We start from the raw sequence: 17,590 nt of genomic DNA, 5'->3' as shown, positions 1-17,590 counted from the left end.
GACGTATAACGCGTTGAGCTTGCCTCGAGCGTAGAGAGAGAAAAGCCAAGGGGGAAACGATCTTGTACATTCTCGATCCTGCGGGACATCGAGTTCGATTAACAGTCAGAGAGACGCGGCAGTGGCGGCGAAGTAAATGGACCGATGCAACGTCGCTGACTGCCTGGGCCTGAAGCTGCTGCTCTCTTGACTCCTGTACGTTATATATACATACACATATACCTCGGGAACGAGCAGCAGCTTCTGTGTATATGTGTGTGTCTGTGTGCATCGAGCATTACGGTCATAAATGTCGCGTGAGATTTATGCTAAAAGACATCCAGAAGGCGAATTACACCGGTGGAACGAACGTTATACGCGCCGTCCAATAGGTACCTCGTCGCGCGCGCGCACATATAAACCATCGGTTACCATGCTAACGTAGAATTGATGGAGTTTTCTTCGACATACGTTGGAGTATAGCGTCTATGTTGGAGCTTCATTTTCCGAAAATCCGCTGCATCTTCGTCTTTATTTATGTGCGTTTTTAAACTTATTTTTTTTTACGGATATTAATTAATTTTTATGCACTCTGCACCGATCGAGCGTTTCGAAATTCGAGACTGCGGCTCGACTTCGTATATATGAAAGTAAAAAGGAGTGAAATAAAGGGTCGAAAATATCAATACAGTCTCTCGTCACGGTAAAACCTCGATGCTCTCTTTGTTTTTTCCCCTTTCTCGTTGTTGTTGTTGTTGTTGTTGATTTTTTTTGTTTTCGCAAAAAAAAGGAGCGTAAATTTTTTAGCGCTGGTATAGAAGAAAAAGAGCGAATACATACGCACGCTATATATACTGCCTGCCGTGAAGTTTTGAAAGCCCAACCGAAGCCTTTGTACCTACGCTGAAAAAGTCTCTTTTCTACCTTCGACTGCCGCGATATATAAAACATTTGTGTATAGCTATCCGAGACAACAACAACAAAAAAGGCAGCGCCCGCGCGCAGGTGCATATAATAATAAAAACAAGGGAGGAGGAAAAAACTGATTCGCGAAAACGTCCAAATGTCGCGCGTTCGCGTCGGTAGATTATTATTTGCTCCCCCGCCGCCGCCGTCATCGTCGCTGACGCTCGACGACGACGATTCGTATTATTTACACTCGAGAATTGCGAAATTTCCATTGGCTTTTGTCGCCGCGCGGTTCTGGAGAATACTACGCGTCGGTGTCGCGTGTACGCGCGTTTCGCAGTCACATACAGACAGACACAAACGACGAAATAGAGCGTACGCATGAGCGACTTTCGCGTATATATATATAACATAGTATAGCTTAAACATAAGCGAGCATGTCAAAATTATTCTAATTCTCCTTGGAGGCTAACAAGGAAGGTTTCCTCTCTCTCTCTGCGCGTATAGTATTCCTTTGAAAGATTTATGCTTTTGCCTTGTGCGCTCCTTCTCTCTCTCTCATTCTCCTCGACATTGTTATCTCAAGAGTTGCGCGTTGTTAAAATGCGCGAGCGTATATATACATACAGCACGTGCAGCGAGGTATGATATTTCAGATTACCCGTAGTCGTAGTACGCGTGTGTATGTAGTGCCTAGCGTACGGATGAATGCACGATTGCGTCTAAATGAAAAATTCTCGCAGTATGAACCAAGGAATGTCATAATTGTCGAAAATTAAAGTTAATTTTTTTACGCGGATATTCATTTTTCACGCCAGCTTCGATCGCACCCGGAGCTGCTACCATCTATGAATTTCTTCTTCGTTAAGAAAATCTTTTCTGTTCTTTTTTTCAAGACAAAAAGTGTATAAATTCAAAAGCTAGGAAGCACGCGGCGCGCATCGCTTAATTTTTAGCTGCTATACTACCACGTGCAGCAAAACCATACTCTCCAAGGGACGACTAATTGCTTTAATTTCACGACTCGCCGGCAGGCGTTTTTAGAAAATTACTCTCAAGACGCTCCGCTGTATACGAAAAGGCCAAGAAGGGGTGTAATGCGCGTAAAAGCAAACGACGACTACGACGACGACGCTGGGCACACACACACACAAAGAATGCAAATATTGCCCCGTGGCACTTTTATGCGTTTATATAAACATATAACACAGTATATACTCGAGCGTTTGGCCTTCGAGTCGTCGTGGTTTTGAGGCAGCTTCTCTACGCGATATCATCATTATTGTATGTACGCCGTTTCGCCTAGTGGAGACTATTTGTGCAGGAATATATAATAACGACGATCCAAAACTTGACGTTATAGTACAGCAGGTATATATAAGAGAGCCCCGCACACGCGCTCGGCCAGATCTATTCGTGATTACTTCGAATAGCTGGGATACGACCGCAACGAATTCGTCCGTACCTGCAGCGCACCTCATACGACCGTATAACGTTTACGGTGCGGTTTCTGTTTACGCGTAGATATATATATATAAAGTTCGGTTGCTCTCCGCGAGAGGAAGTTTGCGCGCGAGGAGCAGCGAAGAAGAATAAAAGACGCAATCGCAATAAAAAATAAAAAAAATGGGAAGAGAGACTACGACGGCATCCCGAACGACGAAACCGCGCGTAACATCTTCAACGAATGACCCAATAAAACAACGAGGACCGATAAAAGACACGCACGATCGCGATCTGCTATACGCCTCTGTGCGCGTATAATACGTTTGCGCACAAGCCCGCGGGAGAAGAAAATATATTATATATATACGATGCTGCAGGCCTCGAGGCGCGGTCGCGAGGCGGTGCACATACGCATGAGAACGATTACCCTGCCCGCCGATAGAGATGCTTATCGATGTCAGCTGGATCGCACGTACCGTTTTGTATTTGTATACACATGTTATATCGGTGCAGATCTGCACGCATACACGCGCGAGCTGCATCGAGCGCAGAGAATTACGTACGAAGGCGCGATCCGCGTTCTCTTGTATCGATCGGTGTATTTGCGCTCCGCAGGACCGCAAGAATGAAAATCTGAAAAATCTGCACCTGCGGACTAATCACGGGTATACACGCGCGGCGGCGGCTGCGTGTTAAAATATTCAATTATTCAGCGATCGGCATCGCTGTATGGCAATGGCCTGTGGTATGTATCGATACACACACGATGGCTTCGAGCGATCGAACGATAAATTCGGTAGCAGTCGATACTTGGTAGTACCTCCACCAAGTTTTTCGCGATGACGAAAGTACACCACTTGCCATTATCTTTATTTATTTTTTTACGTTATACCTGCCGCGGGAGAGCTTCGTAATAACCCCGACTCGTCGCTCATATTATTATTCAAGTATACAGAAACGCTTAAATGCGATATATTGTACGCGTTTAGACACGCGTATCCAAACACTGCACTGCACGCCTGGACCGAACTTTAATCAAATTTTACCTGTTATTTTTTTTTTCTCTCTTTCCTTTCAACTCTTTCAAGTTTCTCTCACTCGCTCGCTACGAGAGCGAGTATAAATGCGAACGATTTCGCCTCGTCGCAAAAATTAAAATTACTTTTATATCACTCGAGATTTTGCTTTATATGGGGTACGCGCGCGAGTTCGTCCTTTCATTATTTCATTAAATAACTTTTTAGCGCTGCAGCCCCCGAGTATTATATACCTTTATATTAGCATCGAACGATAATCTCTCTCTCTCTTTCGGCATTCTCGTGGCGCCTACCGCTGCCCCTGCTCTCCATGCTCATTTTGCAATTAGCCGCAGCGATCGTTTAACGGGTTTCTTTCATTATCGTGTATGTATATAATACGGCGCGAAACTTATATATATGCGAAGATAAAGCGCCGCGCCCCACCTCGCGATGACGATGATAATAATAATGATGATAATTTCAGCCTTTGTACGAAATTTGATTACAAAAGATTAGGGAATTCGCTTAGGCTGTGCACAAAATATACGTCTGCGCTGTATAAAGGCGACGCGGCGCGTGCACGATGATGTGCATATGCGCGCAAACTTGAATAACCTGTTGATTTAGTTCCGTTGAGTTTCTAACTCTGTACGCGTATACTATAAGCCAACAGCTTGGTACGACGCGATATAACTACACACGAGTGCACGTATTATACATATAGTACTATCCTAATCTTCCGACACATCCAAGTCCCAGTTTTCTCTTTGATGAGCCATATACGTATGTAGCCTTTATTATTATATACACATGTTATATGCTGCTACGTCGTATAGTGGTACACAGCCTGCGGTACTCTTGTGATATGCTCAAAGATGCGCGCCGCGCGCAAATTCATTGTTACAGCTTGCAGCTTATAGTTGCGAAAACAAAAGCTAAAAGTAGTATTTTCAACTATACACATTACTTCGTGACCGTATCTTATCAACTTTGAAAAAAAGTAATCTCGAGAGTCATTAGCCGCCGAAATTTTCAACAAATCGCGCGTACACATATACGGGATCGCGACGGATGTGTTTTGCAATTCAACGAATCGGTCCTTCGAGGCTCGGTAGTCGTGAACTCGCTGGCGACTCCTTATACCTTTTTTTTCAGCTCTCTTTAATACTCATTAGCGACGTGCGCTCTCGACTTTGGAGAAAAAAATGCCTCGTCACCCGGTATATATAATACCGGTACATAACTCCTCTGCAGGTCCCCATCAAAAAGAGTGTGTGCGTTAAAATTCGACGAGGCCTAATGAGGCAAGCGCGCACAAACACACACGCGGGAGAGTCACGAGGCAGGACAGTGTGTATAAAAACGAAATGTTTGATATTGCGTATAAGGATGATGAGAGAGAGGAAGAGAGGAAAGGAAAGCGCGGGCGGCGCACCTCCGTACATATATCCACACGCAGGTCGCGGTATGGCTCGTTATTCACTTTCGAGTTCTCCGTTATATCATTATACGCATTTATAGGATACGTAGCAGTGAGCATAGTGGCGTACCGACGACATCCGCATTTATGGAAATTTTTATGCATATAAACTTTATGCGTATCGATTGTCTCTTGGTTCGCCATTAAAATGGGGATTTTTGGAGAGGTTGTTAGTGCTACTATAGAACATTATAGCATTAGAAGATGCGCGAGTGGAGCAGCAGCACCTGAGATTTCGAAAATCGCGCGGGTAGAACATCTTTGGCTTTTTACGACTTTGGAACGATCGATGATATCGACGAGTCATCGATAAATAATGCCGTTTCCGAGTGGTACGGGTAATAATACAAGAAACTAGTTTAATGTAGAATCACTCTCGTATCACCGGCTATAAAATCTTTTTTTTATTATTCGCATCGCGCGCATCTCGTAGCTCGAATTTTCCAAATCGATGGATCGGTATGAATACGAAAAAACAAATAAAAAGAGGAACGCGAATGGAATTCGGTTTCGCGAGTGCCGAAAATCGAACTGTATTTACTGTCGCTTTTTTAATAAACTATAAAACGCTGATGAGTTTTTTAAAAAACACGTTCCGATACCGACAATACAACGTGGTGTCTACACTTTCGCACTTATCGCACGGAGTATTAATATTCATGATTCGATATATTCTAATAAAATTTTGGGAGAAAACAAAACGACGTATCGTATAGGTCCTGATAATATTTTTATAGGCTTATAGAGTTTTTTCACGCCACACCGTAAACACAACAACTTTCGAAACGTCGAGGCGTTTGATTAACGCAAACATGAAAATTTGTATTTCTCGTAAAATTTTGAAATTCCAGAACAGAACTCGTCGTTGTTATTTTCGAAATTGCACGCGGGAATCAAAAGAGTAAATACAAGGAGTAAATCAATAGAGTAAATACATATTTCATGAATTCCTTTTGTGTACGCCACGGATTTATATATTTATAAGCCCCGCGTATGTAGCCTCGGACTTTTCTTACATGGAGAAAAGAGAGACACAGGAGGATACTTGATCATTCACAATCGCTCATTGAATATACGTGTGTGCACGAGCTTTTTTCGGCAGCCGCAGCCGAGAGCCGAGCGAGGAATCTTCTTATCTTTCGCTCGCTGAACATTATATCGACACAAAAGGGCGACGGTGGAAATTCGCGAATATAGTATATATAGGTACACGTATTGCACACAGCGTTTCGTGTGAGCTTTCTCGAGGAGACGACGTACAGGTACTGCTGTAGGGTTGCCGCCGCTGCTGCTACTGTGCGAGTCAAGTACCGATTTTCTCTCCGTACAGTGCAGCAGCCCCCCGATGAAAAAAGAGACGAGCCGCGGCGCTTGGTAGCGGTAGATTCTCTACCTCTCGTTTTCCTCTTCCTTTCTTTTTTTTTTTTTTTTTCAAAGGCGCACTTTCAATTGCGGCAGCGGCGCTCCGGTGGCTTCGCGGAATTCTCGTCATTTTTTGGTTGAAATTTTTACCTTTAGCCGAAATACGCGCGTAGGAATTCTTTCCTTTCCATTTTTTTTTTATTCGCCTAAATATTTTGAGAACGGGGATTTTCAGCTGCTGCTGCTGCCGCTGCCAGAAAAGGGTTGGGCCGTGTGCTGGCACACACAGGAGCGAGCGAGGCATTTTCATTTTAAAAATCTAATCAAGATTATTGCGTTAATGTAAAAGTGTGATTTTTTTTTCGTTCCTTTCGCGTTACTCGTCAAAGCGTGTAATTAACTGCACACATATCCAGAGACAAGCCCCCAGGCATAGACCGGAAAACGCGTCGAAAAGAGTCAAAAAGAATCGAATCATCAGATATCGCGTCGACGCATTAAACGCGAAACGTACCGCTGTGCACAGCTCGCGCACGCTCCAACGAATCTCCCTTTCATTATTCGGGTTATACATATTTACCCGCGTGTCTTTCACACTTGATCCCTCGCTGCTCCTCGTAATATATCCTCTGTATATAGCGCGCGAATTCGAGGCTCCATACATACATACGAATATCGTTCCCTTGGGAGGTTCGCGAGCCGAGCGCTGCTGCTGCCACCGAGGGCCGTCGCCGCCGCCGACGCGTTGGTAAATAACTCAACGCACACGAAGCGTTTTGCGAACACCCGTACCCCCGTGCCTCGCTCCTCCCCATGGGAAATCGTAATTCTATTAAGCTCGGCACTATTGCAGTGTATAGAGAGTAGTATAGCTGCATACATGTAGAATAAAACTCTCGAGCTCGAGTTGCTGCTCGATTCAGAAATGAACAATTTCAACTTTTTATATATCATATCCTATACTGTACTACTGCTCGCGCTCTCTCGAGTTGCCATGGAAATTTGCCGGGCGAGAACCAGTTCGTATTCGTATATTATTACACTTTTGTATGCGAGCTGCTCACTGTGTGTGCTATGTATAAATCGATCGTGAATCATTTCAACGCTTTATATTACCTATATAAACATCGAATTAGCAGCCGTATTATACGTAAGAAGGTGCCAGTCAATTTGTCTTCCGGTCCGTAAAGCTGATTAATTTCCTCTTTCTCTTTTTTTTTTGTTGGCTTCTTCTCTTAATTATACGATTACGATCACGCCTACACGCAAAATCGTGTATACATTCGTGTCGAGACGTCCCAAGTAGCGTACGTCTCTCGCTTTTGATTAATTTCACGACCGTCGTGTGTATCACCGCGCGATTGTAAATATTATTATAATTAAAGCGGACAGAGAGTCAAATTACGCCGCGCGCAAATTAGACTCGCGCGCCCGCAGTCGCGTCTCGTTTTCGAAAAAAAACCTCGCGATATGTTTTTTCACACCCGTACACTATACTGCTGCGCGGAATTTCGAGTACCCACTACACCGCGCGATCGAAAAAGTTCATCAAGTATGATTTTTACGAGCGCCACGGCGCGAAATGAAATACAAGAAAAATAAAGAAATAAACTGCGTGCGGGCCGCAGCCGAGCTGCAGTGCGCTGCGAGCTCTCGGACGGCTTAACAATCGATATTTCAGAAACTCGAGATGCTTTTTTGGACGAGTAATATTACGCTGCTGCGCACGAGCTCGGGCTCGATTTTTCGGCGCAGGGGGGAACGTCGAACGCAGAGATCTTTTCAGCGACGAATCTTCGTTCGCCATCTCTTTTTCCGGCGTGCGCGTATTATATTATACGCGCTGCATGATTTTATAGAGCCACACGCGAGTAAGGTGTCGCGAAACGAGCGTTGGATATCATAATAATTATTATCGCGAATGATATAAGCGCGACGAGACGCGAAAGACGCGCATTTATCGCATTTCTGCGCGGCGCGAATCCGCGTGTCTGCTGCTGCTGCTGCTACCGGTCAGGTGGGATTTAATGAATGGATCTTTTTCCTGCATTTTTTCGTTTCGTACGTTTATGCGCGGGTGCGCTCGCGCAGGTATAGTCAGGAGCGTCGGTCTAACAATTTTTTTTGTTCGTAAACACGCTCGATTGGACGCTCACCAGCAGCAGCAACAGCAACAGCGGCAACAGCTTGTTTCTCGAATGTAAATGGATTAAAGGATTATCGACTTTTCTCTCTCTCTCTCTCTCGCTGCGAACTCATGCGCTTATGTATATATGTAGGATAGATGAGAACGCAAATAGTACAAACTAAGAGCGCGTGCTGCACGGCTTTGTTTTTGGCCTCCTTTTTGCTTCAATATGATATATGTTTTTATTTCAAAAACAAAAATAATCGTTTTGTATTTTCGTAAGGGCTTGGCCATATGTGAGTACGTATATAAGCTAGAAAATATCAAGCAAATGTAAGATACATCTCGAGACTCGCGCGTATACATACAGGCGCGAAAAGAATAATAAAACTCGACACATTCTCGACGAATTCGCGAGACAAGACGCAACTTACGGCGCTTACTTCTCGTACGTACGTACGTACATACATCAAGATGTATATGAATAATTGAAATTTCAATACGTGTACACGTATGTCGGAGCGAGCGAGAGCATCGTAAACTCGTTCATTCCTCTCGGCAATTCCTCTCTCGTACTCTTTCTCGCGCAGAGCAGCACCGCACATGTACCGATGAGACCGCAAAAGGGGGGTAAATGTAGCTTTTGCATCGGAACCGTATATACCCGCGCCTCGCGGACACAGCCGTAGGATAACTGCGGAATCTTTTCGCGCGCGCGAAAGAGATGAAACAATCGCAATAATAGCGCAGCAGCAGCAGCAGCAGTAACTGCTAGCAGAGACAGAGCTCCTCCGTATATACGCGAGAGAGAGGAGCGGGAGTACAAGTCGCGTGCGCCGCCGCCGCCGCTTGGCATCGGAGCCGAGATTATATCGTGGGCGTTTTTAAAGCCGCGAAGAAAGGAGTACGCGCCGGCCGTGCTCCTATGTGTGTGTATGTATATACGCTCGAATTCCATAAAACCTGTCCGTGGCACTGACTCGGCGACTGTATATATATAGTATACACTGCAGCAGCGGCCGCAGCAGTCGGAGCGCGCGTGGCTTCGTCACTCCCGTGTATAGATACCGTGCGGTTTTGTGCCTTCGTACATACATATATACGTATAGAGATGCAGATTGTGTGTACGCGAAGATACGTATACGTACGTAACATAACACGCGCACGCCTTTTCTTGGTCTTTCTTTCTACACGTATGATGTGTATAGCTGCTATACGTGTAAGCGTGCCTTTTTACATTTTGTAATCTCACCTTCGAGATTACGAGTGTACGTACGCTGTCTCTCTCTCACTCTCTCTCTGCACGACTTAGGAAATGAATTTTTTTTCTCTTCCGTCGCGCCTTCTCTGCGCGAGTTCATTCGCAGCCAAAGCTCTCGAGTCGGAGAACGTGACAGGTAGGAATATATACATACTTTTGTTTTACTCGAGCGACACGCGACGCTCGTCGTTTCGTCATATTCATTTGTATAACGCGATGAATCGACAGCAGCATCAGCGACTTGTAAGATCCGCTTGCGTATAATTGAGTTCCGCTCACGCTTTTTTGCATCGCCTGTGTTCCTCCTTGGATCGATCGGCGCGCGTTGAATCATAATATACGTAATCGAATTTATTGCGACACGGTGCGGCGCGTCCGGACGTAAAGCGGGATATTAGCTAAATCCCATTTGTACATACAAGAAACGAGTCTTCGAATTAGCATGTCAGAAGTCTTTTCGAATTTTGAGTTATATACACCGAGCGTGAATACGTATTATGCGAGAGGTCGAGCAAAAACAACGGAATATTGTATATACGACAGACGCGGTATAATAAGAGTACGGCGGTGGCGGCCCCCGTATATACACGCCTATCGAATTTCCGGATTATTAAGCAAGCACCTACGCGCGCAGCGAGTGCAATGTAGGCCACGCTTCCTACATACATATAATATGCGCCACGTGATATATTTCACTTTCGGCTCGACGGACTCGTTGTTTTTTTTTTCTCCTCCGCACCAAAGAAAAGCTCTCGAATCCGCGCATCTCGTCGCTTTTACATGCACCATGCATAAATAACTAAGAGTGTGGTGTAGTAGACCTTCCGCGTGATGAAAGAAATTTTAGCCCCCGGAATATGCTAGTGTGTCATACAGCTACATCATTAATAGATGCACATCGTCGTGTACAAAGTATCTATATTCCATAACGGGTGGGATAGAAGCTGACCAACTCGAGTATACGTCGTCGTCGTGCAGAGTAGCTGTGTACCGGCTGCTGTGTACATCAAATGTATAATTTCTGCGAGCCGCTTGCAAGTACATTATATAGAACACAAAGTCGCGACGTACTACTACTAGTATATATACGGAGTGTGGAGCGGCCGGGCCCGGTCTCGCAGAGAGTCGAGTCGTAAATTGTCACGGTTCCTAGTAAATCATACACGCGATGGTGCGACGCGATGCGCATAATTTATGTCGTCGTCGTCGTCGTCGTCGTTTGCAAGCACGGGCTTCGGCCCCGCGACCAAAGAGGATTAGGCCGTTATATACGTATAGAAATATAGTCGAGGCAAGATGGACGTGCTGCTGCTGCCGCTGCTGCTACTCGTTGGGACAGGAGATAGAGACTCGGTTCTTCCCTCGGGTGATCATTAAGAGCGATAATTATTATTTAACCACGAAGACGAGGATAATGTACGCTAGCTCGAGCTTTTCGTCGTCGTCGTAGTCGCAAGCTCGCAAGCTCTCTCGAGTGGACCAAACGCGATCAAAAGCGCTTTTGCCCCCGTTGCGGACCGTACGTATATAGAGTCGTAGCAGCAGCAGCAGCTTTCAATATTCTCTACGTATATAAACTATAGACACATAAACGTACCTCTATACATACCTGCCTGAGCGCAAGAGAAACGAACGAGTGAAATGTTCTTTTGATGAGTTATACACAAGCCAAACACGCGCGCGCGCTCGGTAGGTACTGGCATATACTCTATACTATACACACGTTGTGCTGCGCGCGTTAATTTCTTTATTTCGCAGCTCTCTTGCTCCGGACTGCCGTTTCAAAGCTGTTAAAGAGTGACTAGCACAGAATGACCTGTGCAGAATTTGCACACGGCACACCGCGCGCTGAGCGCTCGAGAGCTCGAGAGCTGAGAGGCCAAGATAAAAATGAAAAAGTGTTGAAAAAAAAAGAGGAAGAAGAAGAAAAAAGAAGAATCGTAAAAACGTGTGCGTTCCATCGTGTGCTCTTTCAAGGGCTGTTATTTGAACTGCGGTTAAAGCCTCTACACTCCTGTACACAGTCAGGCGCGGCTGTGAGGCTGTGGTTTTCAACTCGACAGAGAGAGAGAACGAATTTTCTCTCGCTTGTCGTGGTATACCTTATATCTTACGAAAATAATTGAACGCAGTCACACTGTGTTATTGTTATTGTTGTTGTTGTTGTTTGACTCAAAGTATGCACAAAACTCGCAGCTTTTTTGCCTGCGGAGGAAAAGCTCGACACTCGGCTCATCTCGTTATCGAAAACGAGCGATTAAATCTACCTTCGCGCGCACAACCATTCCGCTTTAATTTTATATATTGTACATAATATCCATGGAAAACAGTGGCGCACAGCCCAGCCGAATCGCTTTCTCGTTCGCGAAACAATTTTTAGTCTTCGCCTCGGGAAGGTAATTTAGACAATGATTCGAGCTTGCGCAGAGAGAGTCGTAAACGCGTTACGGATTAATATTTGACTTTAACATTGTACGAATACAGCATCCGACCGTATAGTAATAACTGGCAACTTGCGAGTTGGAAGTTTTCGAGCCCTGCAAAATATAACTATTAATAACGTCGCTGCCGCTGCTTCTCGACGTATAACAGTTAGCAACAAAGAATATATTCATTATGAACGAGCCCCAAAGTCAAGCTCTCGAGTGTCAGTCTACTACTGCTACCTGCCTAGGCCCTGCCCGTCGTCGATCTTTACCCAAGCCGAATTGCGTAATTGAATCTTTAACTTTTATAACGAGTTGGGCTTATAATCCGTGCAACGACGGCGGCTGCGGCGGTGGCGTTGGAATTAAATCCACTTCTTATATATGCACGTACGCGCGGGAAAGTTTCAAAATGATTTTATAAAGGTTGTGCGTCGACGTGTGTCTGTATTATGACGTTAAATAAATATACACGGAGAGAAATACTATACTAAATATCAGCACATTCGCAAGCAAAAATTACTATATTATAAGATATTCTAAAAATTGCCATATTAACATAGTAAAAATTGGTATGTAGCAAATTTTACTATAGATTATGGGAAAATTTGAGAATAAATATTTCAAAAATTATTTTGTATTGTAACAATTTTTACCATGAACAAAGCTTCTATTTTCATTAACAGATGGCGTATGATCAGTTCCTGCAAGTGGCAGGAAAACTGTCCGATTGGTATATATACTGCGCTAAATATTGAATACACGTCTGTTACGTAGGTCTATTTCTAGAGGCAGGCAAATGTTTGTGTTTGTAAAAACCGACCAATGAAATAATTCCATGATCGCAGAAAGCAGGGATAGGTCAAATACTTTGGGCTCTCAAAAAATCGAAAAATCGTCTCGGGAAGCCACTCAAGAAAATTATTATTTTAAAATAATTTTACTAATCTAAAAAATACCACATACCGCACTAAAAATTACTATGTTACATAACAAAAATTAATATATATCGACTCTGGGGCTCTTTTTCTAGAGAACATAGCAATATGTGCAAGCTAATGTGTTGATATTTAGTATAGTAATTCTCTCCGTGTATATTCACGTACGCGCGGGAAAGTTTCAAAATGATTTTATAAAGGCTGTGCGTCGACGTGTGTCTGTATTATAATGTTAAATATATTTATATCCGTGCACACCGGTACGCGCTGGTGCAGGACAATCCTCACAATAGCCGATCATTAAATTCGAAGATGGCTTCATTAAAGTCGACGGACGAGCGGAATATACATCCTCGAAATCCTCGTTACTCTTTACCTGCGCAGCTTTTATATTTGCGAACAATGGAGATCTTTCTTTACCTCTCTGCCTCTCTCTCGCACCCAAGACGGATGAGATGAGGGGTTGATGTATATTCCGCGTTTACTCGACTCCCTGTCTGTCTGTACCACGACGCACGACGCGACACAGCTAATTGTTCTTAAACAAGAAAAGAGGAGCTTGCATAATTAATACATTTTCGAGAATAAAGGGTTAAAAATCGACGCGTACTGGTATACTTCATCGATCTCGATCTCGTTTGTGTAACTTTCGCAAAAATAAGCCTTAAGAAAGCCTGTACCTTACGTTATATACACGCACGAGCTACCATTCACGTTAACGTTGTCGTACTTCGTATCGCGCCACAGTTGTACATATATCTATATATATTTTTGTGCGAGCAGTATATGCACGCGCCGTACATACACATTGTAGATAATAAATAGAGGTGAAACATGACGGGAGCGCCGCCACTGCTACTGCCACTGCGCTACTGCGTCGGATAGCTTTATATTTACGAACTCGTCGGCGTATTGGCAGCTCCAGCTATAGCTCTAGCATATATATAAACTGCAACATCAAAAATGTCTGACAAACTCATCGCAATACTCCGTGCGGCTAAATTTATAACGCGTATGTGTGTGTGTGTGTGTGTGTGTGTGTGTATGGGTATCGTTATACACAATGTATGTAAATTATGCACAAGTTCGTAATGAATAAATTTAATGCGTATAAATATGCGCGCGCGCGCGCGCGCGTGTTTATAAATTTTGAGCGCGTTTAATATAAAGCGACTCCGAGTTTAATTTGTACAAAGCTCGTTTGCAAAAATTGACGAACTTTCGGACTTGCTCGTTATTTGTCTTTTATAAATTATGAATTATATTAAAAGTTGAAGACGAACGAGACCCGATGTAATTTTCAGTCGGTTTAGCGTGAAATAAACACGACCTCTGACCTGTAATAACGGATCTCTGTAACCATAAAGCTCTTCTACGTATTACATACGTACGAACGATTACGTAAAGCGAAGGTACTTTGGCGGCTCGTACATCGATTTGTATCTCTCTCTTTCTCTCGGTAAAGTCTCTGTAAAATGTCTGTAAACGCACGTAAATACACGGAGTCTCGAACACAAAAAAAAAAAGTAAAAAGGAAAGAGAGATATCACGTAGTACACGTATGTATAGAAAGGACATCAGCGTCGCGCACACATATCATGCGGCGCAGTAAGTACATTCGCGCTCGTGACACGTGTCGAGGAGGAGTAAGGGAGAGGGAGGCGACGCAGAAAAAAAACTCGAACCGATATCGTAAATCCTTCCATTGCACTCGCTACATATATACGACGTATAAACTCGCGTCTTTGTGCCCGCGCTGAACCTATATAATGCACATTTATAGGGCGAAATGTATGGACTGCGCAGAAGAGCGAGTGTATGTGTACGTATACGTATACGTGGTTGCGGGTAAATATTATATTTTCCTGCATATATGCGTACGTATACGGTGTGATTTTACTCGCGCGTTTCATAAGTAAGCATGTATACGTCTATATATCCAAGTGTGTAAATGCACGTATATTATACTACTGTCTATATTATATATCGCGTATGTATATTCGCGAAAACGAGCTACATCGCGAGTTTCGCCTTTATTTTCGCCCGCGCCGCGCGCTAGCTATTTATGATTGTAATTTAAGCTTCGAGAAATTTACACTCGACCAATATTGACCTTTCTACGCGTTCGATGGGTTTACATTACTCATATAATAATACATACGGCACTTGTGTGCACATTCTTATACGCTTCGAAAGGGATTCCAAGATTTTTTTAGTCATTATATCGAGTCTATAGCGCACAGACGTACGCACACACAAATTATACATCGAGGATAAGTCAAGGAATTATGCACCGCGATGCTGTTTTTCCTCGCGCTTATGTAGTCTCACAAGCGCCACTCGAGACACGTTGCGTTAGTTGCAGCCGTAATCCAGTCCTCCGCGTGTCCTTTTTTATCTCTCTCTCTTTTCCTCGTGTACACGAACCAGTAGTGCATTAACGGATGAAATTTAGATACGGCGGAAGTGCTACTTAATACGTATATTCGATTTATCCCACTCTAATGACGATGACTTATATACATGGTACACGCGCGGGGAGGCTGTAATTATTGCAGCTAAAATCATCATTAATTCGATTCCGCTACTTTAACTGCCACCTATAAAAGAAGAAACATACATATCCAAGACTTTTTGATCGTACCTTGTTTCGATGTGTATATATACGCATAAAAATGTTATAATCCTGTTTTTTTTTTTCATTTATTCGCAGCTCTCCGGCATCGTGGTAGGTGGAATCGGAATCTGGACGGTGATCGCCAAGCACAGTTACATATCGCTGATGGCGACCTCGACCTATCCCTTCCTGGCCTACGCGCTCATAGTCGCCGGCGGACTGGCGATAATCGGCAGCTGGCTCGGCTGCGGAGGAGTCACGTCGGAGAATCGTTGCGTCATACTCGTGGTGAGTTGTTTGCACTCATGGAATATATCAATTTTTTTTATAAGCCCTGATATAGAAATTTGATCAGCATTGATGGCCACAAAGCGACCGTACTTAAAAGTTTGTAAGATTTGTAACCATTGGATTGTTTTGAGAGGTCATTTTTGGGTACAAATACGTTGAAAATATTGAGCACATTTGTAAATGACCTGGAAATAGAGACTAAATTGCTTCCAATTTTTCGAGCATACCAATCCCTTTCTTTCGACTACTTCAAATACGATAATATCACTTTCAGCATCTACCGCTAGATGGCGAGCAACCACACCTGCAAATCTGCAAGTGGCAAAGTCAAAATAACTGTATAATTTAGGTTCTCAACTAAGCTTGGTTTATGGTTTAAAATGACGGCTATGTTTATATCCCGTATTATACACTAGCGATCATTTATAATTGGTTTTTTGTTGATAATATCACTTTCAGCATCTACCGCTAGATGGCGAGCACCCACATCTGCCAATCTGCAAGTGGCAAAGTCAAAATAGCTGTATAATTTAGGTTCTCAACTAAGCTTGGTTTATAATTAATAGCCCAGCTTCATTTATATCCCGTATTATACACTAGCGATCATTTATAATTGGTTTTTTGTCACTCTACTCAACGAAGCATGAACTCGCTTCATACACATGCGACTTTTAAATGCATTTATATTTTAAGTCACACGAGCATACCGAGAGCGAGATAAAAGCTTTTAAGCTCGGCTGTTTGTGTATACACATCACTGAATTATTCAATGATGCCGTGGATGGTCCCTTTAATCATAACTTTTACCTTCGTCGAGTCATACTTTACACACGCTCTTTATTCATCGATTCACGTTGTTTACGACTCGCGCGTAAAGATAAGCTGTTTTTCATTTTTTGCTCCAATTAGTTCGCACAACATTGAAAAACACACACACAATATGCTTTTATATTGATAAAACCGAATACATAATTTAATACAGTCCGCAATTTCACCGCGGTTCCCCTTCCTTTTTTCTTTTTCGTCGATTTCGATCGTATAATGAACCCTCTCTCTCTCTCTCACTTTTTTGGGGCAACCGGCGCCAAAATAATAAAATAAAATCCGCTTCCATCTTTTTCGGCAAAGATTGATCGCATCCGTCGAAGATTTATATACGCGTGCTGCCGCCGCTTTGCGGGATGATTAATTTCGCGCCTCACACCTCTTTTGTCGCGGCGCGGCAAGAACGAACGGACGCGGCAGCACGGATTAGGGAAGGAGGAATGGGCGCGATATATAGAGCAGTGTATAGCGCACGGGCGCCAAGAATAGGCCATCGCTCTTGTACACACGGGAGGTAGAGCGAGAAACTTGTCCGGCAGCCCGAAGCAGCAACGCCAGATGGCTCTTATAATGTAACGGGCTTACATTCACGCACCGGCGAAAAGTCCATCTCGCGCAATTAATACTCAACGCGAGATGGATATTTCTCACCTGTAAGGTTTTGTTCTTTTACTCCTGAAAGTTTATCTTACAAAGTTTCTCGGTTGTTGTTGTTGTCATTGTGCGATTCTTTTTTTTCTTTTTGCTCAAAGTGCGAACTCCGAACCATTTAGTTTGATCGCTGCACACTTTACACTGTTTCACCGGCTCGCGACGAAAGAGCAACAAAGTAAAAAAAAAGAAAGAAAATCGCCTCTGCGAGTATACGAATGCGATGAACATCTGCAGCAGCAGCAGCAGTAGCAGCAG

At 43.7% G+C, this 17,590-nt stretch overlaps 1 protein-coding gene across 1 annotated transcript in view; it reads left to right on the top strand.

Annotated features, from left to right (window-relative positions):
- Positions 1 to 17,590, top strand: part of LOC106659925 (CD151 antigen-like) — a 76,982-nt gene that overhangs the window by 25,045 nt on the left and 34,347 nt on the right. Inside the window, exon 3 of the mRNA XM_023463037.1 lies at positions 15,662 to 15,853. Within this exon, the coding sequence (XP_023318805.1) occupies positions 15,662 to 15,853 (192 nt within the window). The remainder of the gene's footprint in view (positions 1 to 15,661; positions 15,854 to 17,590) is intronic.

This window comes from Trichogramma pretiosum, unplaced genomic scaffold (assembly GCF_000599845.2).
Source record: "Trichogramma pretiosum strain Unisexual culture from Peru unplaced genomic scaffold, Tpre_2.0 scaffold19, whole genome shotgun sequence".
In the NCBI taxonomy this organism is placed as follows: Eukaryota; Metazoa; Arthropoda; class Insecta; order Hymenoptera; family Trichogrammatidae; genus Trichogramma; species Trichogramma pretiosum.
The sequence above is the reverse complement of the archived record's forward strand: the minus strand, read 5'-3'. Positions and strand labels throughout refer to the sequence as shown.